Source organism: Mandrillus leucophaeus, unplaced genomic scaffold, assembly GCF_000951045.1.
Source record: "Mandrillus leucophaeus isolate KB7577 unplaced genomic scaffold, Mleu.le_1.0 Scaffold326, whole genome shotgun sequence".
NCBI lineage: Eukaryota > Metazoa > Chordata > Mammalia > Primates > Cercopithecidae > Mandrillus > Mandrillus leucophaeus.
In genome coordinates this window covers 1,982,922-2,009,250 of record NW_012103432.1, presented here as the reverse complement: position 1 = coordinate 2,009,250, position 26,329 = coordinate 1,982,922, and the positions used below count along the sequence as shown (strand labels likewise).

Genomic DNA, 26,329 nt, shown 5'->3' with positions numbered 1-26,329 from the left:
TGACAATCACCTGGGGAGCCTCACGGCTTTCACATGTTCTTCCCGGGGGCCGCTCCAAAGCCACTCTTCATCTCTGGTGGAACGGGCCCGAGAATCTGCATGTTTTTGTAAGCGGTCCTGATGGGTCTTAACGCGCCGTAAAGTTTGAGAGCCACTTTTATGGCACTAAGGAAGGTGGCACGTTAGATGGGACTTTGTGTCACGTTAATAATGTATAGTCCTCCCTCTTCCAAATGGGATTTTAGGAGTCTTTTTCTCAAATCATGTGTAAGACATGGTTTAAAAATAAAATCTGCTAAAGTAATCAGAATGCATATTTGAATTGGAAACAGAAGTCTTCCAGGAGTGCTGATGAGATGGATACTTGGGCTTAAAATTTAGTTCTACAAGTGCAGAAAGGAACGGGGGATGGTTTGCATAGTTATCACTGGTAAGAGAAAGCAGAAAATGCTTAAGAGATTTCAGGTTTCCTGTTTGTGGGTCGTGATGGAGGGGAGCAGCGTTTACCATGCTTTTGGTCATTCGTAGTACAGATCCAAAGGTGTAATCCAAAGGCATTTAACCATTAGATAAGGCATTTCTTCAGGGATTCTAAGCCAATTAATATCTGCCACTCTCTAGTGGTCACCAGCAGTCCCTGTCCCTTGGCCCCAGGGCCCCTGTAGCCTGGCTAGTTAGGAAAGGGGACTGCATCTCCAAATAAGAAAGATCCAGTTGTGGCCACCCAATTCCTCCTCTTCGAAAGGCACTTTCTGCCCATCGCCTGCTTTCTGTGCCAGGACCATCTTTACTTTCCCCACAAAAGGTACCTTCAGGACAGGCTGGGACTCCTGGGCTTGGGAACCACCTTGGAAGGGCCTAGGTTCCCACTTGTACCCTTGCCATCTAGCAGACTGAGCTGGTAGTACAGGGATGGTGAAAGCAGGTTCAGGGAGCAGCTTAATATTCTGGGGGTGGCAGAGGGGAGAGGGAGCTTTGGTGAAATGTCTATAGTCAGAGGGGTAGTAAACAGGGTATCTGAGAAGTTCTGTCAAGTTCTCCCCCATCCATAGGGATACACGTGTTGGTGGGAAGATTCATGAGTGCTAATCACTGGCGAGTCTTTCCTGGGTTCCACTTTGAAATGCTGGCTCCCCAAGAAGTAGCAGAGAAATTAACTTTGAGCCCCTTAAACTTTGGAGTAGAGATCACACACCCAGCTGCCCCCAAGGGCCCAAAGGTAACAAAAATGAGGAAAGTGGGCCAGATACAGGCCATGGCAGACCTTAGAGGGCATACGCTGGTTGATGGGGGCCATCAGTCTGTTCCCATCAATTGTTGGTATTTAGGAGCCCAAATCTACTGTCTCCAGATTTTTTAAAGAAAAAAACAGGTGTTGTATATAAAATATCATGATTTTTATTTTTTATTTTACTTTATTTATTTTGAGATGGAGTCTTGCTCTGTCCCCTAGGCTGGAGGGCAGTGGCACTATCTTGGCTCACTGTATCCTCCGCCTCCTGGGTTCAAGCAATTCTCATACCTCAGCCTCCCGAGTAGCTGTGATTACAGATGCACACCACTACACCTGGCTAATTTTTGTATTTTCAGTAGAGATGAGTTTCGCCATGGTGGCCAGGCTGGTCTCGGACTCCTGACCTCAGGTAATCTGCTGGCCTCAGCCTCCCAAAGTGCTGGCATTACAGGCATGACCCACCACACTAGAACGAAATGTCCTGATTTTTAAACATTGGCAACTACCTGAAACATTTTAAACTACTGTGTTGAGCAAACAGAAATTCTGAGGGCCAGATAGGGCCCCAGTGGGCTGCCAGCTTTTGACCTCACCTTTGGGGTGAGTGAGCATATCTGCCAGCTGTTTTTATGGGGACAGCTGAGAACCTGGACTGCTGGGAGGTGGGGTTGAAGGAGACAGGCACCAAAGCATCAAAAAGTTAGAATTCCTCGTCTTTCTGCATTGCTAGAAGGAATCCCTGCTATCATTTTAGGGCAACCCTTCATTTTACAAATGAGGGAACCGAAGATTAAAGAAGGCCGAGGTTTGTCCAAGGTCATGCAGAGCTGGTTCCTGCACCAGGTCCAGAACAGATGCCAGCTCCCAGCCCGCTCTACCACTCAAACTACTGCATCACAACCAGGCCATGCTCTGTAGGGGGACACCAAACCTGGCCCCAGCAGGAGCATAAGAAACTTCCAGCAAGTTGGAAAAAAATGCCCTTTCCTTTTTTTTTTTTTTTTTTTTGAGATGCAGTCTCGCTCTAGAGTACAGTGGCTCGGTCTTAGCCCACTGCGACCTCCACCTCCCGGGTTCAGGCTATTCTCTTGCCTCAGCCTCCTGAGTAGCTGAGATTACAGGCACCCACTACCATACCTGGCTGATTTTTTTTGTGTTTTCAGTAGAAGCAGGGTTTCACCATGTTGGCCAGGATGGTCTCAAACTCCTGACCTCGAATGATCCACCCACCTTGGCTCCCAAAGTGCTAGGATTACAGGCGTGAGCCACTGTGCCTGGCCAGAAATGCCCTTTCTGACCAGAGTCAAAGTTCCCCCAATGCCTGGGTAGCCCAGCTTCCCCATTGGCTCCTGAAATCCACCCCTTTAGGTTTCCTTTCCCTGCTCAGAAGCTCTGCCAGAGGGGACATTCCCTGGGAGGCTGAGGGTCACCACGATACCATGACAGAGTCTGGCAAGGTAAGGAAGGCACTCGTAGACTGGCTGCCCCTTGGGGGCCTCTTGGACCTCAGGAGCTCAAACCAGCACAATTTTGGAGCCAAGGGACCTCACGAGCCTCTCAGAGAGCTCGGAGTCTTGACCTGAGTTGCCCAGATGCAGGCCTGAGAGAGGAGGCCTGGCAGGATAGGAAGAAATGGTTGACTCCTCCCGAGCTGGAGCCCACCCAGCATGTGTTAACACGCGCCTTCATCCTCTCTCCTCAGCCCATCCTCTATTCCTATTTCCGAAGCTCCTGCTCATGGAGAGTTCGAATTGGTAAGAGCTGTGCCTCCTCCAGACTGAGTGCTGGAGTGGGGTGGACTGGGGTGGAGAAGCTGGCCTGGGATGGAAGGGGTGCTCTGTCAGAAAGGACCTCACGCCCAGCAACCAGCATCCCCCGACTCCTAGAACCCCCGTCCCTTCATGGCATCTCCACCCCGGAAACGCAGGGTGAGGGTGGGAGGAAGGGGGTTGTTTTTTTTCTTGGGACTGACACTTCTCCCAACACTGCTCTCCAAAGCCCCTTGGCAACCGTGTTTAAAGCAGAGTCACAAAATCCATATGCCCCTGGTAACTAGCAGGGGAACAGCTGGCCTCCCTCAGTTCTTATCTTATTTGAACTGGCAAAGCAAACAGAATGGACCAGCGGGCCAGCGTCAGCCTTGAAGGCTTCAGAAAAGCAGAAACAAGGGCCCTGTGGCTCGTCCTTTTTTGACCCTTCCCTCCCTCGGCTTAACACAGCATTTGGCAAAGGCTGTACTGTACTGAGGAAAAGCAGCCTGTACTGAGGAAAAGCTCTGTGCCGAGTTCTTTTGTGTGCCTGATTCCATTTAAACCTCAACAACCGTAGGAGGGAGGTACTATTACTGTCCCCATTGTATAGAGGAGGAAGCTGCGGCACAAAAAACTGAGGCAACATTAAGTAACTTGCCCAAGATCATTCAGCTACTAAGAGGCAGAACTGGAATTCAAACCATATAGTCTGGCTCCAGAGGCCTATTAAGTTACTTGCCCAAGGCCACACAGTTAGCAAGTGACTGTGTTGAAATTTGAACCCAAGAAGCTTGCCTCCAGAGTGTGGAGGCAAAGCTATCCTCCATGACCTCTCCTCCATCCCGCAGTCACTTGGTATTTGCTGGGATCAGTAAGCAAGAGCACTGGGTGCCAGGAGAAACTTTCCTCCAAGAAGATGAACCCATCCCTGGGTGCTAGTGCCTCTGCCCTGGCTGAGCCAGAAGCCAGAAGCCAGAGCAATATAGGTGCTGTCTGTAGGGCCTGTGTGCTTTGGCTTTCCCTCCTCCAGGTGTCTCCTCCAGCCCCAAACACTGTCATTCCCCAGACTGGAGCTGACCGACACTAGGAGTAGCCTGGTGTTGCCCAGGCTGTCTCTACACCATGACATGTCTGGTCCTTCTCCCCTCATTCCTTTGCCCTTCCCTGAGATTGGCCATCACCATACTTGAATGCCCAAGTGCGCATAATACACTCACGCATGCACACGCACGCAGTCTTCTCCACCAGTGCTGACCCACCCAAGTTTTTTTACCCTCAGCTTGCCAGGGGAAATTATCAAAAGCAATGGAGAGAAAATCTGGTGACTGGAGTCACAGCAAATGCGCTCCAAGGCCACCAAGGAGCCCAATGCCTGTCTGGAATCTCTAGTAAACAGCCCTGAGAACAGAGAGAATAGATTGGAAGACATCCTTTTCCAACAGAACAAGAGTGCCATCTGTGTGTGCTCTGTGTGGCCACCTGAGCTCCTTCACTTGACGCTTAGTTGCCTTCTTGAGGGAGTAATTGCATGTCTCCAACCAAGACACTGGTCATCACTGTGTAAGGCCCTGGGGGAGCAGAGGTAAACACGACACACCCTTGCTGTCCTCCAGGAGCCTACAGAGTGGCGGGGCACACACCTTTATCACCACCCAGCGGGCATGAGGGCCCCATTGGGGGGTCCAGATCGTGAGGTGTCTAAGAGTTCAGGGGTGAGCGAGGCAGAACATCATGCATCTGGGGTAGGGAGCAGGTGGTAACAAGGAAAGCTGGAGAGAAGGGGATAGTGCCAAGGTGAGCCTTGACCACCCGGAAGTGTAGAGAAGCCTCCCCCTCTTTGGCCTTATGTCACCCTAGAAGGGCTCTTTTCTTTAAGAGTATGGCCAGAGGCTGTTCCCTGACTCTGCTATCTGTGGTCTCTCCTAGCTCTGGCCTTGAAAGGCATTGACTATGAGACGGTGCCCATCAATCTCATAAAGGATGGGGGCCAACAGGTAAGAAAGCTGTTCCCAGACCACAAAGTGGGAATTGGAGGCCTTGAAGAGGCACCAGGCAGGGGAAGAAGGGGAGGCTCTGCCCCAGAGAAGTGAACCTGTGTCTTGTGGACTGTCACTGCAAGAGGCTGCTGGCTCTCCCTTGTGGGACAGGGTGGCACACTATGCAGTAGCAGGAGGCCTGGGAAGGACCCAGGTCCAGGCTGTGTACCCCAGTCTGAGTTCTCCAATGCCTGACCCTGGGAGGGTGGGTGGCGAGTGGGTCCCCACCCCATACTGGGCCCTCTGGATGGCTGACTAGGGTAAGAGCCGCCTTGGTGGCCATGGTGTGAGATGCAGGGAAAAGCCCATAGCCAGGCTGTTAGGATGAAGCCTATGGCTCAGCAGCCGCTGGGGTTTGGGATACTTCATGGATCCCCCAGGGATTACCCTGGGCCTAGGATTTAGGGCCTTCCCAGGGAAGGGAGAGAGGGGTGGGCGGCAGGCCTGGGGTTCTCCGGCTTGCTTGGTTCTCCTCTGGCCAACACAGTCCAGGCCACCCAGCCCACCAGGGCCTTGTCTCCACAGTTCTCTAAGGACTTCCAGGCACTGAATCCCATGAAGCAGGTGCCAGCCCTGAAGATTGATGGAATCACCATTCACCAGTCAGTGAGTGCAGGGCCTAGGGGAGGGCCCTCGTGAGAGCAGTGCCCTGAATGAGAGTGCCTGACATCTCTTCCTCGCCTGTGTATGGTCAGGGTGCCTAGCACATAGGAGAGGCTCAATACAAGGCTCATGGGGAGGGTGGGAGGTTGTTTAGGAAAATAAGGGAAGATTCAAGCACATGGAGAACCAAGTTCTGCAGGATAAGGTCCAAAATGGCTTTATAGGGCTTGAGCTGAGGAGGTGGAGGGAAGAGGTGTAGTGATGGTGCTGGAAGAGGAGGAGGAGGAGTTTGCTGGCCCTGTCCTCTCTGGCCTAGGGTTCCTGGGCCCTGTCCCTGCCTCACTGCTTCCCTCTGGACAGCTGGCCATCATTGAGTATCTAGAGGAGACACGTCCCACTCCGCGACTTCTGCCTCAGGACCCAAAGAAGAGGGCCAGCGTGCGTATGATTTCTGACCTCATTGCTGGTGGCATCCAGCCCCTGCAGGTGTGGCACTTGTACACTTGCACCCTTGCACACCTCACACACTCTTACATTCACACATTGGCTGTGTGAGCTGCCCATTGTGGGGGCGGGTGCCCAGTATGGGGGCGGGGGCGTCAAGGGAGGGAGGGGGATTGGATTCTCAGGGGCTTTGACCTGGACCATGTGAAAGAAGAGGGCAAAGATCTCAATCTCAGAAATCAGCCATCCCAGCTGGTCCCCCACTGCGTTCCGAGAAGCTCTAGTTTCTAAGGACGCATGTACAGGTGCTTGAGGTGGGGAAAGGGCCAGGATGGCAGGGGAGACACTGAGCAGGCCCCAGGCCAGGCCTCCCGCCTTTAACCAGAGGGGCTTCCCTTTCATCTGTGCTATCTCGGTCATACACTGGGATACACGTAGGATTTTATTTTGTAAGTGTCACTGTTAAAACAGACAAGTAAGTATTAAAAACAGTTTATCTGTACCAGCTTCTACTCTGAATGAGGAAATAGCCCCAGAAAGGTGAAGTGACTTATGCTGAGTCCCACACGTAGGTCCTAGCAAAGTGGGGACTAAGTCAGGACCCCTGCATGCCTGTGCCCCCCACTCCCATGTCATTTTAACAAAGGATGTTGGAGCAAACAGACATCTCCATTTTGAGGAAATAATATTCCTCCGTAATGAGGAAACAGGTAAAATGGCTCCAGGAGTGCCAAGATGGAGCCAGGCTGGAAATCTCTGAAAGCCAGTCCTGTGGACCTCCCTCATCCCAGCCCCACCCTCTATCACACTCCCTCTGCTCACAAGGGACCACACAAGGGAGAAGTGAGGGAGACAGGCCTGAGTTGTAGGCGCACCTGCCACAGCCATGGCCGCGTCTTGTGTCACATGAATAGGGATTCATGCACATCTCTGACGGAATTACATGGCTTTTTGAGGCCACTGGGGCAGCCTGTGAAGGTGGCTGCTGGGATGGCTACCTCCCTCCAGCCTCAGGGCCCTGGTAGAAGGAAGGGGCTCATGGAGCCTGGGGGGAGAAGGGATAGATATGTCCAGCCAGGGGCAGATGGGAAGTGAACTTCCCTGAAGGGGTTTGGCCAAGGGGCAGTCCCCACCCAGCTCTCAGAGCAATCACAGACTTTCTTTGGGCTGCATAGAACCTGTCTGTCCTGAAGCAAGTGGAAGAGGAGTTGCAGCTGACCTGGGCCCAGAATGCCATCATTTCTGGATTTAACGGTGAGTCCTCACCCTGTCAGCGGCCTCTTAGAGGTATGGCCCTCGCACACAGGGGCCTGGGTATCTGAACCACCCTCCCAGGCTGCTTTGGTCCTGACAGTTGCATGGGTGAGGGCAGGACTCGGGAAGCGAAGGGTTGGGTGGGCCTCCAGACCTTAGCTCCAGTGCTTCCAGGAACCTTGGTCCCTGCACCCACAGCCCACAGCCCTTCATAGCTGGGTGGCCCAACGTCAGCTTCACTGGCCACTCCAGTCAGGAAGCCAAGGCCAGCACAGTGCCAGCCACCAGAGAGAGAGCTGCCACGGCGGCCAATGGCAGGGCTTGTCCACTCTAGTGGGGGAAATGGTGGCTGGCTCTGCGGAGCCTAAGGAGACAGAAGCTTGTCCCTAGCAGCTCTCTTCAGACCTGGCTGCCAGTTCTCGCCAGCAGCCGTGCCCAGTCTGTCACTCAGTTGGGCGCTCATTTCATAACTAGGGAGGCCAAGGCCCAGAAAGCTTGGTGTCCCCTTCCTGCACCTAGCATAAGATGTTTATGTGGCCTCCCCACAGCCCTGGAGCAGATCCTACAGAGCACAGCAGGCACATACTGTGTAGGAGATGAGGTAAGCTGTCCCCAGGCCTCCCCAGGCCCAGCCACAGCGGCCGCCTCCCTCATGCTGACCCCAGGCTGTCACTCTCTTCCCCTCAGACTCAGCCATCTCTCACACCCTGAGGCAGGTGGGGCTCAGAGCTTCCTGAGGAGGCATCTGCAGGGGGATCTCTGCTGTGGGGCACTCCTCAGCTCACTCCCACTACATTAAACCATCTCAAGAGGGAGTTACTCAAGGTAGAAGACTGGCTGTGAGAGGATGAGGCAGGCCAGGCGTCAGTTGAGGGTTTGCACTAGATGATGTCTGCGCAGTCCAGGCAATCCATCGTCTCTGGCCTTCTCAACCCACAGAGTTGGTTGTCAAGGCAACTGGAGCACGGCCTGGTAGGGCACTTCAGCTCTGGGGGACAGACACACATGCAGGCCTAGGGCAGACAAGAATTGGGGGTGGGATGGGTGAAAGAGCCAAAGCAGATCGTTGGTACCCCCAGTAGAGTTGCAGTGGACATACCGAGTCCAGCCAGTGAGTCTGGGGTACTCACCCTGATGGGAACCCACCCAACCCTCTTTCAGGTGACCATGGCTGATCTGTGCTTGGTGCCTCAGGTGGCAAATGCTGAAAGGTAAGAGAGAGCCCTGCCACCCTCCCTTCTCCTGGCTCTGCCCACAGTCAGTTACCACTCAGCTGGTGAGGTAGCATCTCATGCAGACTCTTTACCAACCAGCCAAGGGGCCCACCATGCCAGGCCACACAGCCACTTTGGCCTGGAAGAGGGCAGAAGAAATTGGGGCAGTGCTCCTACCACACCCACCACAGCCCAGATGATACTGTATAGATAGCCCCTGCTCCTAAGAGGAGGTGGCTCACCTGGTGGACCCCCAAGAGCACCTGCCTGATGTCCTCAGATGTGGTGTGTCTGTGCCCAGAAGTGAGCTCTACCTCTGCATCCCTCCATCAACCCTTCAGTAGGGCACAAATGAGCACCTCTCTGGAAGGCATCATGCTAGGCGTTAGGGAAATGGAAATGTCTGGCACATTCCCTGCCCCCAAGAAGCTTACAACAAGGGGGAAGAGAGAGTCTGTATATATAAATGCCTAGCACTGGGCCTTACACATAGTAGGTTCTCAAAGAAATAGGAATAGTAGGTAACAGATGCCAAACTGCACAAGACCTACCCATCTCCTATGAATAAGGGCTGCCCCATCGTCCTTCCCTGGACAGCTCCCTAGACCTCATCCAGCCCTGCCTTCTGCTCCCCCTGCTGCATCAGGGCAGTCTCCCTGTGTCCCTGAAAACCTTTGCTTAGCAGGTGTTTCTCTACTACAGATTCAAGGTGGATTGCACCCCCTACCCTACCATCAGCTCCATAAACAAGAGGCTGCTGGTCCTGGAGGCCTTCCAGGTGACTCACCCCTGCCGGCAGCCGGATACACCCACCGAGCTGAGGGCCTAGCTCCCAAATCCTGCCCCGTTGGCACAGGGCCACAGGAGCAGAAGCTGGGTGGGCTGAAGAGGCCTGGAAACAAGTGAGTTAATTGAGGAGACAGGAGACTCCAACTCTAGCCCTGGATCTGCCTTCCTGCTGAAACTTGTTCCCCCTCAGTCCCCTCATCTGTCAAATGCATGTGGGGTTGGGTAGGAAGATGCTGGGAGCAGCAGGGCAGGAATACTGTTACCTATGTGACGGGGCAGTCGTGAAGCTGACATGAAAATGTGGATTAAAATGCCTGGCGTGCTCACCATAACACCACGGGAAGCCTGTGTGCCTTTTCTCATCTGCTTTTGTTGTGTCTGACTCCCAAGAATGCCCACGCTGAAATTTGGCGTGAATTAAACTGAAGCCCAGGCCTCTACCTTGTTTGTCTAAGACTGAGCGAGGTTCCAGAAGATGCACACTGTCCCTAGCTGGAATCCCCTGTGCCGGGACCAGTAGAGGAAGTCAGTCAGCTGTGTGCCTACCCTGTGGCAGGCCTGGCCCATGGGACCTAAGGGCAATGAAGAGAAATACGCCCAAAAGCCTGCCTGAAAGAATCAGACAAGATCCAGGGAGATAACAGATAGAAGCAGGAAAGCATCTAGTGACCGGCTTAGTTCTCAGGGCTAGGAATGGTACTGTTGTTAAATGTTCCACTCCAGGCTGGGCGCAGTGGCTCATGCCTATAATCCCTGCACTTTGGGAGGCCGAGGCAGGTGGATCACTTGAGGTCAGGAGTTCGAGACCAGCCTGGCCAACATGGTGAAACCCCGTCTACTAAAAATACAAAAATTAGCCGGGTGTGGTGGCAGGCGCCTGTAGTCCCAGCTACTCAGGAGGCTAAAGTGGGAGAATGACTTGAACCTGGGAGGTGGAGGTTGCAGTGAGCCAAGGTCGTGCCAGTGCACTCCAACTTGGGCGATAGAGTGAGACTTCATCTAAAAAAAAAAAAAAAAAATTCCACTCCAGTACTGAGAGGCCATTTGGCCCTCTCAACCCAGTCCCTCATCTTCAGGGCCAGCATTCTCCAGACCAGTCCCAGGATTAGGCACTCGAGGTAAATCCAGTCACAAATGGTGCCGGGAGCAGTGTGACCAGGCCAGCTCAGGAGACAAAGCAGGTACCAGTGTACCACGGGCTGCCCTGGAGGGAGCAAGTTCCCATGCTTGGCAGTGTTCAGGCAGAACCAGGACCATCTCCGGGCAGAGATGCCGTAGGGAGATTGGGGTAGCTTCTGGGGATGAAATGAGATGAACTTTTTAGGACCTTTACCTCCTGAAGGCCCCACCTCTGAATACTGTTGTGTTGGAGATTAAGTTTCAACATGAATTTTGGAGGGGACATAAACATTTAAATCGTAGCAAAGACCATCACCTTTTTACAGAATATTTTCCAGTAGGGGCTTCTCTCAAACGGCTGAGTGGTAAGTCAAGTCCTTCCTTTCCATATCACACTCAGCAGACACCTGATCCTGATATGCTAGAGGCCACAGGGAGACTGGATACACGGTCTTCCCGGAGCGGGAATGGCCACAGTGAAGGAAGAACAATGGAGTGGCCTGATACTGGTAATTCCAACTCTAAGGAAGTAACAAGTTCCCAGAAATACTTCAGAAGGAGGAAAGCAATAGGGAGGTGCTGTCAGGAAATACCTGAGAAGAAAGCAAAAATTATAGGCTTGTGTTCCTCAGAAATTTTACATATCCATTAAGGAAAGTGGCAAACTTATTGGATAAACAGGTGATACACATATTCATAAGATACTAATTTTTTTTTTTTTTTTTTATGATGGAGTCCCGCTTTGTCATGCCCAGGCTGGAGTGCAGTGGTGAGAGCTCAGGTTCACTGCAACTTCCACCTCCTGGGTTCAAGTGACTCTCCTGCCTCAGCCTCCCGAGTAGCTGGGATTACAGGCACATTGGTCAGGCTGGTCTCAAACTCCTGACCTTAGGTGATCTCCCCACCTTGGCCTCCCAAAGTGCTGGAATTACAGGCGTGAGTCACCACGCCCGGCCAAGATATGGCTCCTTTTAACTTTTAGATTTTTTTTTTTTGGAGAGTCTCACTCTGTTGCCAGGCTGGAGTGCAGTGGAGCAATCTCGGTTCACTGCAACCTCCGCCTCCCAGGTTCAAGCGATTCTCCTGCCTCAGCTTCCCAAGTAGCTAGGACTGCAGGCCTACGCCACCACGCCCAGCTAATTTTTGTATTTGTAGTAGAGATAGGGTTTCACCATGTTGGCCAGGATGGTCTTGATCTCTTGACCTTGTGATCCACCTGCCTTGGTCTCCTAAAGTGCTGGGATTACAGGTATGAGCCACCACGCCGGCCTAGATTTTTTTCTTTATTTAAAAAAATTTTTCTTAGAGATAGAGTCTCACTGTGTTGCCCAGGCTGATCTTGATCCTCCCGCCTCAGCCTCCCGAGTAGCTGCGCCGGCTCTTACTTCTAAACATAACTTATTTAGCTCTTGCTTCCAAGGTCACAAGCAATTCTCCTTTCGGAGAATACTTTGAACTAAGGATAGCTGCTGAGTTTAAGTCACAACTGCACAGGTTAAAGAACATCAAGGCTGAATGTCAAGAGCTGTAATATGTGAGCTGCCTTTTGTAATCTTGAGCTATGTCAAGGTCAATGATATGAAACATGAATGCTTTTAAAAGTTAAAAAATAATCTTAAGGCCAGGTGCAGTGGCTCATACCTGTAATCCTAGCACTTTGAGAGGCTGAGGAGGGTGGATTGCCTGAGCTCAAGAGTTTGAGAACAGCCTCAGCAACACGGTGAAACCTTGTCTCTACTAAAATACAAAAAATTAGCTGGGCATGGTGGCATGTGCCTGTAATCCCAGCTATGGGAGAGGCTGAGGCAGGAGAATTGCTTGAACCTGGGAGGTGGAGGTTGCAGTGAGCTGAGATCGCGCCACTGTACTCCAGCCTGGCGACAGAGCGAGACTCCATCTCAAAAAATAATAATAATCTTAAATATATTATGTGTTGACAGTGACATATTACATCCAGCGTACCCAAACATGAATCATTAATGATCTCCAGCTACACGGAATCTGCCTGGGCTTTTTGTTAGTTGTAGGGTAGTTTCGTGATTACATTCATTTACCTCAGTTGTTTCAGATCCCTTCCTCTTTTATGCTTCAACCTCTAAAATATGTTGCAACAGAAAGCAGAGAATGATCTAACAGGTTCATTTTAGGATCACAGATATCACCGAAGGAAATATTTAAATGCTACCCTTCCCTGCTCAAATGTGAGTCCTTATTCTGCAACAGACACTAGGGATGTGGAGAGGCAGTGGTTTAAAAGATAGCAAAGATATATTATGGTGTCACTTTTGTAAATGAAAACAGGCTGAATTCATATCACCCAGATTACGTTAATGATTGGCCTGGTATCCAAAGTGGAGGTTCCAAATTTGAACAGAGTATGTTCATGGGGAAACAGGCCTCACTGGGACCAAATGCTGACATAAAACTCAGAACTCACTAATCATCACTATAAACCCAGTTTTTCCAATCCCAGTTCCCAGTTCATGATACTCTGCCATGAATTTAAATGCAGATGAAAGATCTATTATTAATCTTATTCTCAATTTTTTTCTTTTTAGTCTTTCTTTACTTTTACAATCTTAATAGATTATGAAATAATTCCTATGGGTTTATAGAATACCTTTCTTAAGGAAGATACATGAAAGACAAAGAATTTAAAATGTAAATCAGGTTCATTAAAATACAACTCAGATGTTACCAGGTGCATAGTGAAAAAGTTTATTTATGACAGATTTGAAAAGTCGGAAGAGATGACAAAGAATGCACAAAAGCATCACAAAACTGTTACATAATATAAAACACAAGAACTGAGCTATTTAAAGAAGCACAGCTCAGAATCATCAGTGTAATCGCAGTAACACACACCCAGTGCCACAGGGTGACAAAAATGGTATTTTAAAAGAAAAACCACTCAGCAGGACACAAGAATTAAGTAACAATTTGGTAAGAGCTCTTAGAAATCACAGATGTTGATAGCATTTCTCATGACAGGGGACATGTAAAACAAGCTGACCATAAAAAATGATTAGTTGGGATACTTTTGTATTTTAAAGGAAAAAGATAAAACAGTGACACAGTTTCTCTTCCAGACCCTTTTTGTAATGTCAGCAACAGTACATGATACAGAACAGTAAGGAAATAAGGTCTTTGTGGTTGCCAATTGCTTAAATCTTTACAAAGAAAACATGATCATCTTTCAGTCAATTGATTGATCTGAATACATGGCACCAAAGAAAGCCCTTCAGAAATAGAAGCTAAATGGCATAAAGTAGTTTAGAAAATCTTCAAGCACCTCCCTTTATTCCAATTATCCTTTTCCAAAGTCTGGCTTTCTTATAATCCATCACTTTGATTACAAAACAGCTCTCCTTCTGGGAATTTCAAAACACTTCCCGTTATGTTAAGGGAAAATGGGTATGCCAGAGTCATGGGTTACAGGATTGCTTTCTCCAGACTTGACTTCTCTTTAACATGGCTAAATGGAAATAATTTAGCTTGGTTAAATGAAAGCTATTTCACTTAACGGGATAATCTCAGGAGACATGAGTGGAGTTTTTCATGTGGAATTTCTTAGTAAAATGTACTGTTTAGGATATGAGAGAAGGAATTAAGATAATGTTTTCCAGATGATTCTTGGCCTGATCCTAAGAATCAACAATAACAATCAATAGCAAGGAACATTACACATTCAACCCTGAGTGACGAAGAGAGTTCAGGAAGAGAGCCCCTTAAACTCGGAATTAAGGGCTCTTTGGTAATATCATATACTATAATATTTCAAACCAAAACTTCAAAATGGTTCATGATCCTATTTCAGAACTTTAGAAAATATACTTGTCCTCTGGAAGTAATTTCACATATATTATTTTACCCCCAGATAAGCCACAACTACCTGCTTAAAAATTTTTTTTTAAACTATGGAATTAAATAGACATGCATCTCTAGATTTCTAGGGCAACTTTTCATCATATCTTAGAATGAAGAGCCATGACATTAACTCTGGTCCACATACCTGGGACCTAAAAGAAATCAGGTACATAAAATAGGAATCAGATCATGAGCCTCATTTCAAAGCCAGTGTCTTGCCTTTGGACTCAGTGTGTGAGGCATGCCTATTTGTAAATGAGCTCCACTATCACTGGCTTTAGTCTATAGTGTTTTCCTAGCTTAGAAATTTCTTACCTTAAGAATTCAAACAGGAGGGGCTTTGTTGGGCCTTCTTGGTTTAGGCAGGGACAATGCAACACTTGAGAGGGAGCAGTGACTTCTGAGCAAAATTCTAAGATGCATTCGATAGCTTTGCTCTCCCCTCCCCCGATACTCCTACCCTTTGCCCCGTCATTTTATTTTGTTTTCACTCCTTGTGATCAATTTTAAAAGACAGTTATCAAGCAGCACAAAACGGTGTAACTTACGCCCCTCCCTTATGCTCCACTAAAACAAGTATCTTATGTAAATATTAGGGTCACTCAACTCCACACCTTAGAACCACTGGGGTTAAAAGGCAACCTTCTGCAGATAAGTGGTCTTAACAAATACAAAAGCAGACTTTAGAGTCTGGGTTTCAACTAATTCTCTCAAAGAGGGACTGAGCAGGACTCAAACATAAACATACTTCCTATAGATTAAGACGTTTTATGATAATACCTAATCCCACTGCTTAATATAAGACAGTGTTCAGATTTCACTCTTCCATATACATATTATAATGGGACAACATACACTTTTTTAAAAGCCTGAGTTTTTCTTTCCAAAATAACAAAAATATTCTTTTAAAGTGCATGTATCAATTCATTAAGAAAAAAAACTAAGAATGGTCTAATTCCAAATTGCTACCCACTTCCATGATAAAGCTACCTGTTATCTGAGGATCGAGTTTTAATATCAGAGTCCTGAGGACATGTCATCAAGCAACAGAGGTTAGCGTAAAGCCCTTCCGGAGCAGCTTCACAATCACGCCTGTACTGACATGCCAGTTAGTAAGGAAAACAGCAGAGATCATGGCCTGAGGGAAAGGGGAAATATAGCACAGGTTTTGGAAGATGGAGACCAAGAAACAACCTTTTTTTTTCCTTGAGATGGAGTCTTGCTCTGTTGCCCAGTCTGGAGTGCAGTGGCATGATCTTGGCTCACTGCAACCTCCGCCTCCTGGGCTCAAGAAATTCTCCCTGCCTCTGCCTCCAGAGTAGCTGGGATTATAGGTGCCTGCTACTACGCCCAGCTAACTTTTTGTATTTTGTAGAGACGGGGTTTCACTACGTTGGCCAGGCTGGTCTCGAACTCCTGGCTTCAAGTGATCTGCCCACCTTGGCCTCCCAAAGTGCTGGGATTACAGGCGTGAGCCACCGTGCCTGGCCTCCAAGAAACATTTTTATGAAGACCACCTCCTGGGTAACCCCTGTTGAATGAAACAGGTCTGCTAAAAATCCGGGGCTCTCTGACAGAGCTGAGGTTGTCTGTGCAGGGGACATTCTCAACATTCTCTAATTGGACACTTATCAAAAGGAACAGAATGTTAGAGTCATCTTTGCTTAAGAATTGGTAGTTTACAATTTTTACATTTATGTGGGGAGTGTGTGTATACATATATATACAGAAAACCAAAAATAAAATTCTAAGCCCCTCAACTGGCTGAATGGACCCCTCTGTTGGCCCAGGGGATATCAAAGGAACCTGAAAAACTAGTCCCTGGTGGGAAGAAGGGGGTCGGACGTGCCTCATATTACCCTCTTCCCTTTGGAATTTAAATACAACTGACCAGCATTAACATTAAAACAGAGATCTTAAGACTAACCAAACAGACTCTTTGTGGCAATAAAATATCAAATCCCAACCTGACTCTGGTGTAGCATCACATGACAGCAGGCCCCAAAGGAAATTTACCCCCCAATATATTTATTTGACATATTTTGAAATGGCCCTACAAAGCTGTCTCTTGTAGGGGAAATTGCATTCTGCAGAGAATCTATTAGGTCTTTTCTGGAGAGTCTGACACCTTTTAAGGTCTAAAAAGAAATATTCATCATCTGTTCTCTCTGAAGCCTGCTACCTGGAGGCTTCATCTACATGACAAGAACCTCGGCTTCCACAAGCCCCCCTTACTTTAACTTAAGCTACTTCATCTTTTCAGGTAGAGCTTAACTCTTTCAACCAACTGCCAGTCAGGTACTCTTTGATCTACCTCTGACCTGGAAACCCCCATCTTCAAGATGTCCTGCCTTTCCAGGCCAAACCAGTGTATGCCTTACATGTATTGATTTATGGCTTTGCCTGGAACTTCTGTCTCCCTCAAATGTATAAAGCCGTTACCCGACTCCTTAGGCACGTGTTCTCAGAACCTCCTGCGGCCCCGGCACAGACTCTTAACCTTGGCAAAATAAACCTCTAAAAATATTGAGACCTGTCTCAGATACTTTTTGGTTTATAATATATTTATATTTCTCTTAAGCTGTTTGCTGAATCTTTTCACAATAAAACATTGAAGGAAAAATCAATACTTTAAACATGTCTTCCTTTCTAAAAGCCCCATCTCTCAACAAAGTGGCAGAACTAAAACTAAAGAAATTTAAGAACTCAGTCACTCTGTATAGAGAATTCCAATCTCCTACTATGAAGCACTTTCTTTCCATTGTTTGTTAATATTTATTTGTGCTCTAGGGAACAAGATCAGGATCAAAGCAAACGGTTTTTGTTTCATTGTTTGGGTCTATATATTTGGACTGGGAGGGGCTGAGAAAATGACTATCTCTTAGAATTTGCTGGGCTGTGGGTTCTCAGTAATTACCTGTGCTTCAGTAAACAATATCTTGCCCCTAAAGTTCAATTATTTCAGAAATGTAACGTGAGAATAGTGAATTAGACGGTGAAAATATCTTCTTTAGCTATTTTGTGCTAATGGAACACAGAAACCCCGACTGTTGGTGAAAAACCAGTATGGAATGAAATGCAACCATGCCCAGGACATCAAAAGTGACCAGACACTAACAGGCACACAGAGGCGAGGGGAACAAGTCCCTTAGGCTTCCCTGATGCAACAGAACTAGGATTCCAAAGAAAATAAGCAGAGAATCTCATGGTGAAAATCAATAACAACAAGTGTTATCCTTGGGAACTTGCTGTGTATGGCCTGACAGTTTCAATTTGAGAGAAAGGCAGAAGTTAATAATAAACAGGAAAAATAAGCAAGGCTTTTGCTGACTAGAAAACAGCTCAGTAGAAAATTATTTTACAAAGATTATATTCAGTTAGCTAAGGCATGATTCAGCTTCAATGATGCAAGAGCGGTCACTCAGCTATCCAATGGGATGACACACAGCAAATCTGCTTGCTCTTCACTGCCTCAACAGACAGTCACTAAAATAATTTCTTTAAAGGTATATAAATTTTGGCCAGTGTAATCCTCTACAAAACACATTTGCAAATATAAAATAATGGAGGTATGATGCTGCTCAGAGAATGGGAATGGTTGGCAGTCCCCAACATCCCATCCCGCTGGGGGCTTTGCTCTGAGGGGAAGAGCAGGTGCAGGATATATTGCCCTTTGATGTGATGTAGATGCTACTAGGGACCCACTGGGAAGAGTCCTGTTCCTTGAGTTATGCTACTGTAGGGACAGACACTTGGTGTGAGGAATCCAACAATGAAGGAGTGAGTCAAAGGAAACATCACAAAGAAGGTGACTCCTCAGAGGAGACAAAGGACTCTGAAATCCTGGAATCACAGGATATCTCTGATTGGCTAGGCAATTCCTCTGCACTCAATCCTCAGCAAATGGTCAGATTCCCTCACAACTTAGAATTCTTCACGGGGAGCGCTGGACTGTACCCCAAACACGGAGTAAGGTGGCATCATCCATCTCTGAAGGGCCGTACTCCTTGCAAAGCTGTCACAGGACTGACCTGCAGAAATAAAACCTCATCGCTTCCCAAATTATCCTAAAAATATCATCTTTAACTCCACAAAAGAGGGGGCTTCAGTGGCTCAGAACAGATGGGAAGCCTTCTGAGAAACAGATGGAAACTGTTTCAAAGGCAAAATGAAATGTGCTAAAAAAAAATAAATATAGTAATAAATAAATCTAATTATTCTTCAGAATTCACAGGCAGTAACAGACATAACACAAGGAGTAAGAGACAGGGAGGTACAAACACAGAGACTGCTGAGGTCCCATCTCACCTCTGACTCCTTCTCCGCCTGGGGGCCGGGCATCTGGTGCTCCGGTGACCACTGGCTGCAGCACCACCTGCACTCTGTGGCACTCCTGAGCCTCAGGAGTGACAGAGTAGGAAATGCTGTCACCAGGGAAATGCAAGCTTTGGTCAGGTAAAGAACAAATACAATCAGCAGCAATAGTGAAGCTTCATGATCACCTAAACTAAGGGACTCTGAACACCAAAAGCTTTAAGCCCTCAATGCAAGAAACCTAAATGCAGAAACTTTGGAAACCTGATTGGGTTTCACTGCATTTGATTCCAAAGCAACATTTCTAAATAGCACTCCTACTCTAAAGACAAAAAAAAGTGGTGAGGACTCTGCAGTGGTTTTCTGTTTTTCATCTTCTCTCTCAGATGATACCACTCCTTCTTTGATTATACCAAAAAAAAAAAAATAGTAACACTTGACTTTCAAATATGTGGGTTCTGACATCAGTTCAGTACCTAATTTCCACTCTCTCCACTTTGACTGCCGGTGCCCATGGTAAGGGAAACCAGCTCTTGGAACAGGAAATAATGGAGGCAGTTTTTCTTCCCACAAGATCTTAGGTTACATTGATCATCACTTTAGATTGCATGAAAGTTCTTGCTGTAATGGCAAAAACACAGACTTAGGAAAGAGAAAGGAGGAGGTGTCTACCATCAGGAATAGTAACAGCCCTCCAAAGGCAGTGTGGTCTCCCAGCTATGCAGAGACCAAGAATAACCAGCAGGCAGGAATATGGCAGTGGTGACAGGCTGGATAGAGCTTTCTCCAACCAAAAGATTGGGCTCCTTCATGGACAATGTGCTTTTCCCTCTTCTGGCACCTCAAAAAGTTAAAGAGAGTGGGTGCCACTAAATGCACTGGCTACAAGGGCTCTGGGAGAGGAGAGGGCAGCAATCTGAATGATAAACCTGTGCGAAGATGAATCTATTTTTAAAAAACAACGCCCTGCTTCCTTTCAGGCTTGTGCCCAATGGGTGCCTTCAAGAGGGAATCTGCTGGAGTCTGAAGCAAGAAGAGTATGAGTCAGGGACCACAGAACAGGGGCACTACACCACCACCTGCAGAAGCCAAGAAGGGGAAAAAGCTACATGGGCCAACAGTCAGGCACACCAGACAGGGTGTGAGGCTCAGGAGCCCCACATGAACCTTTGGCTCTTCCTATCCCAAACAAGAGGCACCAGCTGGCAGCCTGCTTCAGCCAGCAAATACAGCCTGCCCCCGTCCCAGCAGTCCTTCAGCTGGTGTAGTAGATGTGGAAGTAGAGAGTCTTGTTGCGCAGCAGGGAGTAGGAGTTGTCAAACTTGAGCAGGTAGATGCCCTCACCAGGGTAGTCATGGCTGCCAGCCTGCACGTCTCGGTGGCTGTCCCGCCGGTACACAGGCATGACCTCCCCATAGCGACCCCGTAAGGAGCTCCTGGAGCCTCTCTCCACATCTCCAGCTGGAACGGGTTCTGCATGAGCAAAATGGCAGAGTGTTTGGATATGTGTTCAGAGACTGCGTAAGTCCTGCCTGAAGGTGAGCGGAAGGACCAGGTGACCCAGTGACTTTCACAGTGCGGGGAGGTTATTGCCGTCCTACAGACAGACATCTGGACATGTCTGGTGATCTTTTGGTCATCACAGTGACTACCAGGTGATACCTGCATTTAGTACCCAAGGGTCCAGGAATGCTAAAATCAGGATCGCACCTACACAGCAAAGAAGTGTCCTATCCCAAATGCCAATAATGTCTCCACTGAGAAACAATGATTTAGCCTGATAGGAGCCTTCCTAGCTTCAGAAGTGTCTGGACATTTCTGAGAGGGAGAAAGAGATGTTTAGAAGGAAAGATCCTGACATTCTTTCATTTAATAGGTGAAACGACTAGCTAATGGAGATAGGAATTGCAAATAAACATGCTGTAAAGTGACCCTAGCACCTTCACTTGGCTTCCTGAAAAGCAGCAAATAAGATACAGGGTTCTCCTCTTTCCCAAAGACCTGTAGATTTCCCTGCAGCTTGCTTTTTTTTTTTTTTTTTTTTTGAGACGGAGTCTCACTCTGTCGCCCAGGCTGGAGTGCAGTGTGGCCCGATCTCTGGCTCACTGCAAGCTCCACCTCCCGGGTTGACGCCATTCTCCTGCCTCAGACTCCCGATTACAGGCGCCCACCACCACGCCCGGCTAATTTTTTTGTTTTTTTAGTAGAGACGGGGTTTCACCGTGTTAGCTTTCTATGAAGAACCACGTTAAGGGATTGATTGTAAGATTATATAAGAAAATCAGGGAATAAGAGGAATAGGACTAATGCTTAGGACCTAATCTTAAATTACCTGAAAAAATCCCTCTGGGCCATCCTTAGTAGACACTACAGATAAAAACTGGAATGGAGCCCAGAGACCCTTATAAAACTTCTCTGGGCGTGAAGTAAAGAAGTAGCCAATAGTTAGCCAGCTATGAGAGTCTGGGGTAGGGAGAGAATGGGTACCTGTAGCAAACTGTAATCACTCACTTTGGTTCCAGGCCAAGAATATCTCCAAACTAAAAGAGAGATGTAAAATAATCTCTGGCTTACATGCAACCTGAAAGACCATCCCTCTAAACTGCAGCATGACTCCCCCTCTCTCTGCTCCCGCCCCATCCCTGCCCTCAGGAAGGTGTTGGGAAAACAATGAGGTACTGATGAAAGGAAAAGAGGCTTGCTTTCAACTAAGGCAGCAGTATCAACCTTATCACAACGTTCTCTTTGGCCTGTACCACTCAGCTTAGCTTGTAATGCTGAGTTCCTCAACTGCTTTCGAAGGAAGAGGAAGACTGGTACAACACAGGAAATGGTCACCAGAAATCAGGTTAAGCCAGAAAACTGCAAATTATGTTAACATTAAATTTACCTTCAATCTCTTCCTCCTCTTCCTCTTCTTCATCCTCATCATCACTGGAATCACTGACCTGCACAGTTATGTCAGTGCTGGTTACAGGGGTCCAGTCAAAATAAACTCCAAAGCCAATGTCATAGTCATCGGTCGCAAACTCCCAGCAGACACGCTTCCCCTCTGGATGAGTAGGTACCCGGATGGTCACCACCTCACCACGCTTCACCACCAGACGGCTGTTCTTCTCTTTGCCCAGCTTGCTTTTGAATTCCTTCACCTTGGCGAAGGTCCAGATGCATGGAGGAGCCATCAGAGGTGGGGAGACTGAAAGGACAGGCAGCTTAGCACTGAGAAACCATGAGGAAACATGAGTACCCCCGGCATTTTGCTAAGAGAGGTTGGCACAGTCAGACATTCTTTCTACTGGCTTCTTCGACTTCCTTTCACAAGTCATTTCCTTTCCTTCCATTTGTCTGTCTGCCTGCCTTTCTTTAAGTATCTACTGGAAACAAACCACTTCCTAAACTCCCAAAGGTCTCACCTTTCCTGTGGTCCCCTAGAAGATCTGCAGATTCCAAATCAGCTGAAAGAACATCAATAGCTCCTGTATGTTCAGATTGGATCATAACGATGTCCCCAGACCTCTGTGGAACTTGATACTTGGCCATCTGCACAACAGAACTCTGGTTAAAGGAGTATTAGAGTGGCAGATTCTAATTAATCTTTTTGCATGAAGGCTGTCCCACCCCTGCTCTATTATCTCCACTATCCCCACTCAAAGCTTAATGTACTAGTCAATGTTCCTTCTCTTTCTTCCAAATAGGAGTTGCTAATAAATTCTACTAATTTTTTAAAGTCACCAAAATATTCCATTGTTTAAAGACTGTTTCCTACCTTTTGCAACTTTCCTGCTCCAAACCTTTTATAAGGTCCTTGCCTGCCAACACCCTTGCAGATTGTTGACAGTATTTGCATCGACCATGATTCTGGGCCATGCCTTGGTCTTACCTCACCTGCACAGTACTTCCCTGTGGCTCCTCTCATTAACAGCTCTTGCTCCTAGGGTTTAGTCTGACTCCCACTCTGCTACACAGCCTCCTGCTACAGTTCCCACTCAAGGGTTACTTCTACATTACTGTCAATCAGCTCTCCAAAGCACTGCAGAGACAGAATCTGGTTTATAGTCTTTCTGTCATCCAAAGCCCACCTCAGGCTACAGGTTGTCTCAGTCTTGAAGTCACTAACAGTGTTCTATCAATAGTTACAATTTCACCTTAAACCAGCCCCAGGACTTGTATTTAAATGGTACATTTGCTGCCAGACGTCTGACTTACATGGAAGAATGCAAATGGCATTTGATACTCAAAGCCCTTGCTAACCCATGCAGGAGCTTACAATGTCTCCCTGGTGAGTTTCCCTTCAAATCACTCAGATTAGTGTTCCTGGTTTCATGCTATTATACCTTAATTTCCTGCCCCTTCTCCAAACAGTTGTCAGGCAATTCAACAAGAAATCTATACCTATTGCCCACAGGGGAGAGCACATCAGTGAGTCAGCAATCCAGTTAAGAGGTTGGAATTGTGTTTGTGAGAAATAAATAAATCAACTTTGTAATCCTCCCAGGCTAACTGAAGTGAATCAGACTTTGGCTAGTGTGCTTGAACAAATCCTTCCTTTTCTAAAATGCTAAATAAAGGATTAGGTTGCAACATATTAGCTCCACAGCCGTAGTAAACTCTCTAACAGCCCTCAGTCTCAGTTTCCTCATTTCTTTCTTTTTTTTTTTTTGAGACAGAGTTTTGCTCTTATTGCCCAGGCTAAAGTGCAATGGTGCCATCTCGGCTTACCGCAACCTCCGCCTCCCACGTTCAAGCAATTTTCCTGCCTCAGCCTCCTGAGTAGCTGGGATTACAGGCACCTGCCAACACGCCCAGCTAATTTTGTATTTTTAGTAGAGACAGGGTATCTCCATGTTGGTCAGGCTAGGCTTGAACTCCTGACCTCAGGTGATCTGCCCACCTAGGCCTCCCAAAGTGCTGGGATTACAGGCGTGAGCCACCGCGCCCGGCCTCATTTCTTTCTTTCTTTCTCTTTCTTTTTTTTTTTTTGAGACAGAGTTTTGCTCTTATTGCCCAGGCTAAAGTGCAATGGTGCCATCTCGGCTTACCGCAACCTCCGCCTCCCACGTTCAAGCAATTTTCCTGCCTCAGCCTCCTGAGTAGCTGGGATTACAGGCACCTGCCAACACGCCCAGCTAATTTTGTATTTTTAGTAGAGACAGGGTATCTCCATGTTGGTCAGGCTAGGCTTGAACTCCTGACCTCAGGTGATCTGCCCACCTAGGCCTCCCAAAGTGCTGGGATTATAGGCATGAGCCACCGTGCCCAGCCAGTTTCCTCATCTATTAAATGGAGACACAATGGCACCTATCTCACAAGGTTGTTCTCAGGAGTAAATGAAGTGTTACAGATACAAATGCTTGTAAACTGTGAAGTATTATACGAATCTAATTATCACGCCTGGTGTTGCCTACATTGACATTAATACCAACCATTATTCTAATACATATGCTAATAAATGATAAAACAACCCCACCCCCTACCTCCACAGCAGGGGTGCTGCTACACTATCACTTCCATACAGCTACCTGAAGGGCTGGGGCAGGAGGATCACTTGAGCCCAGGAGTTTGAAGCTGCAGTGAGCCATGACTGCACCACTGCACTGAAGCTGGGTGACAGAGTGAGACCTCTGTCTCAAAAAAAAAAACAACAACAAGGCCGGGTGCAATGGCTCACGTCTGTAATCACAGCACTTTGGGAGGCCGAGACGGGTGGTTCACCTGAGGTCAGGTGTTCCAGACTAGCCTGGCCAACATGGTGAAGCCCTGCCTCTACTAAAAGTACAAAAATTATCCGGGTGTGGTGGCAGGCGCCTGTAATCCCAGTTACTCGGGAGGCTAAGGTAGGAGAAACGCTTGAACCCAGGAGGCGGAGGTTGCAGTGAGCCGAGATCGTGCCACTGCACTCCAGCCTGGGCAACAGAGGGAGACCCTGTCTCAAAAAAAAAAAAAAAGAAAAAAAGCTTCTATGGAATCTTTATCATAAATACTGAATAGATCTACCACAAAAAAAGCAAGAGCAAAATAGTCCAAAATGACTTCGGGCTCCTCAGTGAAGAGGATTTTAGAGAACACATGAACATTCATTCTAACACTTCGTTTTCTGAATAGGTGCCTACTGGGTGCCAGTACAATGATGGGCCCTGTGGAAGATACAAATAATCATTCTCCAAATAATAATGAAAACCAAGATGCCCTAAATTAGAGGGCAAAGAGAGAATTCCGGGAACCACCCTCACAGTGCTATCTCATTCCAACCCATCCACTATGTGTCCACATTCTGGTGCCTCCCTTCATAAGAAAGAGCCAGAATCCTCCCCCTACCTCATTGAGGACCTGGGCCTGGTCTGCAGGCAGCAAATCCTGTTTCACCAAAGCCTGAGCCTCCAAGGCACCAGTTGCTTTCCGCAGATCTTCCGTGGCATCCTTACTCACTGGAGATACCATCTGTGGCCTCTCAGAGGAAGAGAGCATGTCAATTCAAGGGCTCTTTGAAAAGACGCAATCATCCTGGAGAAACTTTGAAATAAAACAACATTCAAAACACCCCCAGCCCCACCTGCCCCTGGTGTTTAGCTCTACTGTCACTTTAGCCGACCACTGCCCAGGGCTGAATTGGTCCACAGTAAAGTGTTGACAGTGTGAAAACAAAGACTAAGGCCAGGTCAAAAGCCAGGAGAACCATAGAAAACACACAGCTCCATCATCTGAGATGGACTGCTGGTTTGGTTTTTTTTTGTCATTGTTGTTTCTTTTATTTATTTATTTTAGTTGACAAAGTGTATATATTTATGACGTAAAATGTGCTGTTTTGATATATGTATACATTGTAAAATGATTAAATTGAGCTAATTACCATATCCATCCCCTCACATACTCCTTTTTGTGGCGAGAACATTTAAAATCTACTGTCTTAGCAATTTTCAAGTATACATTGTTATTAACTATTGTCACCATGTTGTACAAAGGTCTCCAGAACTTGTTCCTCCTTCTAACACTTTATACCACTTGACCAACATCTCCCCATCCGACCCCCTGGCCCCAACCCCTATTAACCACCATTCTGCCCTCGGCTTCTATGAGTTCCAATGTTATTCCTCACTCTGGGACCCACAAAATTTTAACCAAAGAATTGTTAGAATCTCAGTTCAGTTCTACACACAAAGCCACTGGCTAGAAGCAAAAGGAGGAGGCCTGCCTAAGGAGGCCTGCCTGGTGGCAGGCACTGGGTCTCACTGCCTCTGTATGCACCAAAACAAACTACAAACTGATGATCGAGGCAACTCTCTGTGCAGTTATCCATGAGGCAGTCTTTCAGCAGGTCTATTTCATACCCTGTCCCCGTCAGTGCTAGCGGTCATCACTTTCTCTCCTTTTTAAAGCACATTAATCAACAATCCCAATGGCTTCAAACACAGCTATGTCAATAGTTGATTGTTTGTTTGTTTTTTGACGGAGTCAACCAGGCTGGAGAGCAACGGTGTGATTGTGGCTCACCACAACCTCCGCCTCCCGGGTTCAAGTAATTCTCCAGCCTCAGCCTCCCGAGTAGCTGGGATTACAGGCATGTGCCACCACACCCAGCTAATTTTGTATTTTTAGTAGAGACGGTGTTTCTTCATGTTGTTGGTCAGGCTGGTCTCGAACTTTCGACCTCAGGTGATCCACCCGCCTCGGCCTCCCAAAGTGCTGGGATTACAGGCTTGAGCCACC

General features: G+C 47.5%; 2 protein-coding genes across 3 annotated transcripts; one reads left to right on the top strand and one right to left on the bottom strand.

The window, feature by feature from the left end:
* Nucleotides 1-619: 619 nt before the first annotated feature.
* On the top strand, nt 620-9,765 carry GSTZ1 (glutathione S-transferase zeta 1). 2 transcript variants are annotated; one of them, XM_011988285.1, is made up of 9 exons: nt 620-805; nt 2,937-2,988; nt 4,912-4,979; nt 5,547-5,627; nt 5,985-6,110; nt 7,244-7,322; nt 7,871-7,923; nt 8,484-8,533; nt 9,239-9,765. In XM_011988285.1, exons 4-9 carry the CDS (start codon nt 5,577-5,579, stop codon nt 9,363-9,365), a joined length of 486 nt encoding a protein of 161 aa, XP_011843675.1. In that variant the 5' UTR covers nt 620-805; nt 2,937-2,988; nt 4,912-4,979; nt 5,547-5,576; the 3' UTR covers nt 9,366-9,765. The 2 variants fall into 2 exon arrangements, with proteins under 2 accessions (XP_011843675.1, XP_011843674.1); XM_011988284.1 differs by lacking the exon at nt 620-805 and adding an exon at nt 2,674-2,691.
* A 3,373-nt stretch (nt 9,766-13,138) lies between these two features.
* Nucleotides 13,139-25,090, bottom strand: TMED8 (transmembrane emp24 protein transport domain containing 8). The gene is made up of 4 exons (XM_011988306.1): nt 24,941-25,090; nt 22,039-22,165; nt 21,516-21,821; nt 13,139-20,098 (listed from the first exon to the last, which is right to left on the bottom strand). Exons 1-4 carry the CDS (start codon nt 25,088-25,090, stop codon nt 19,881-19,883), a joined length of 801 nt encoding a protein of 266 aa, XP_011843696.1. The 3' UTR covers nt 13,139-19,880.
* Between the last annotated feature and the right edge of the window lie 1,239 nt (nt 25,091-26,329).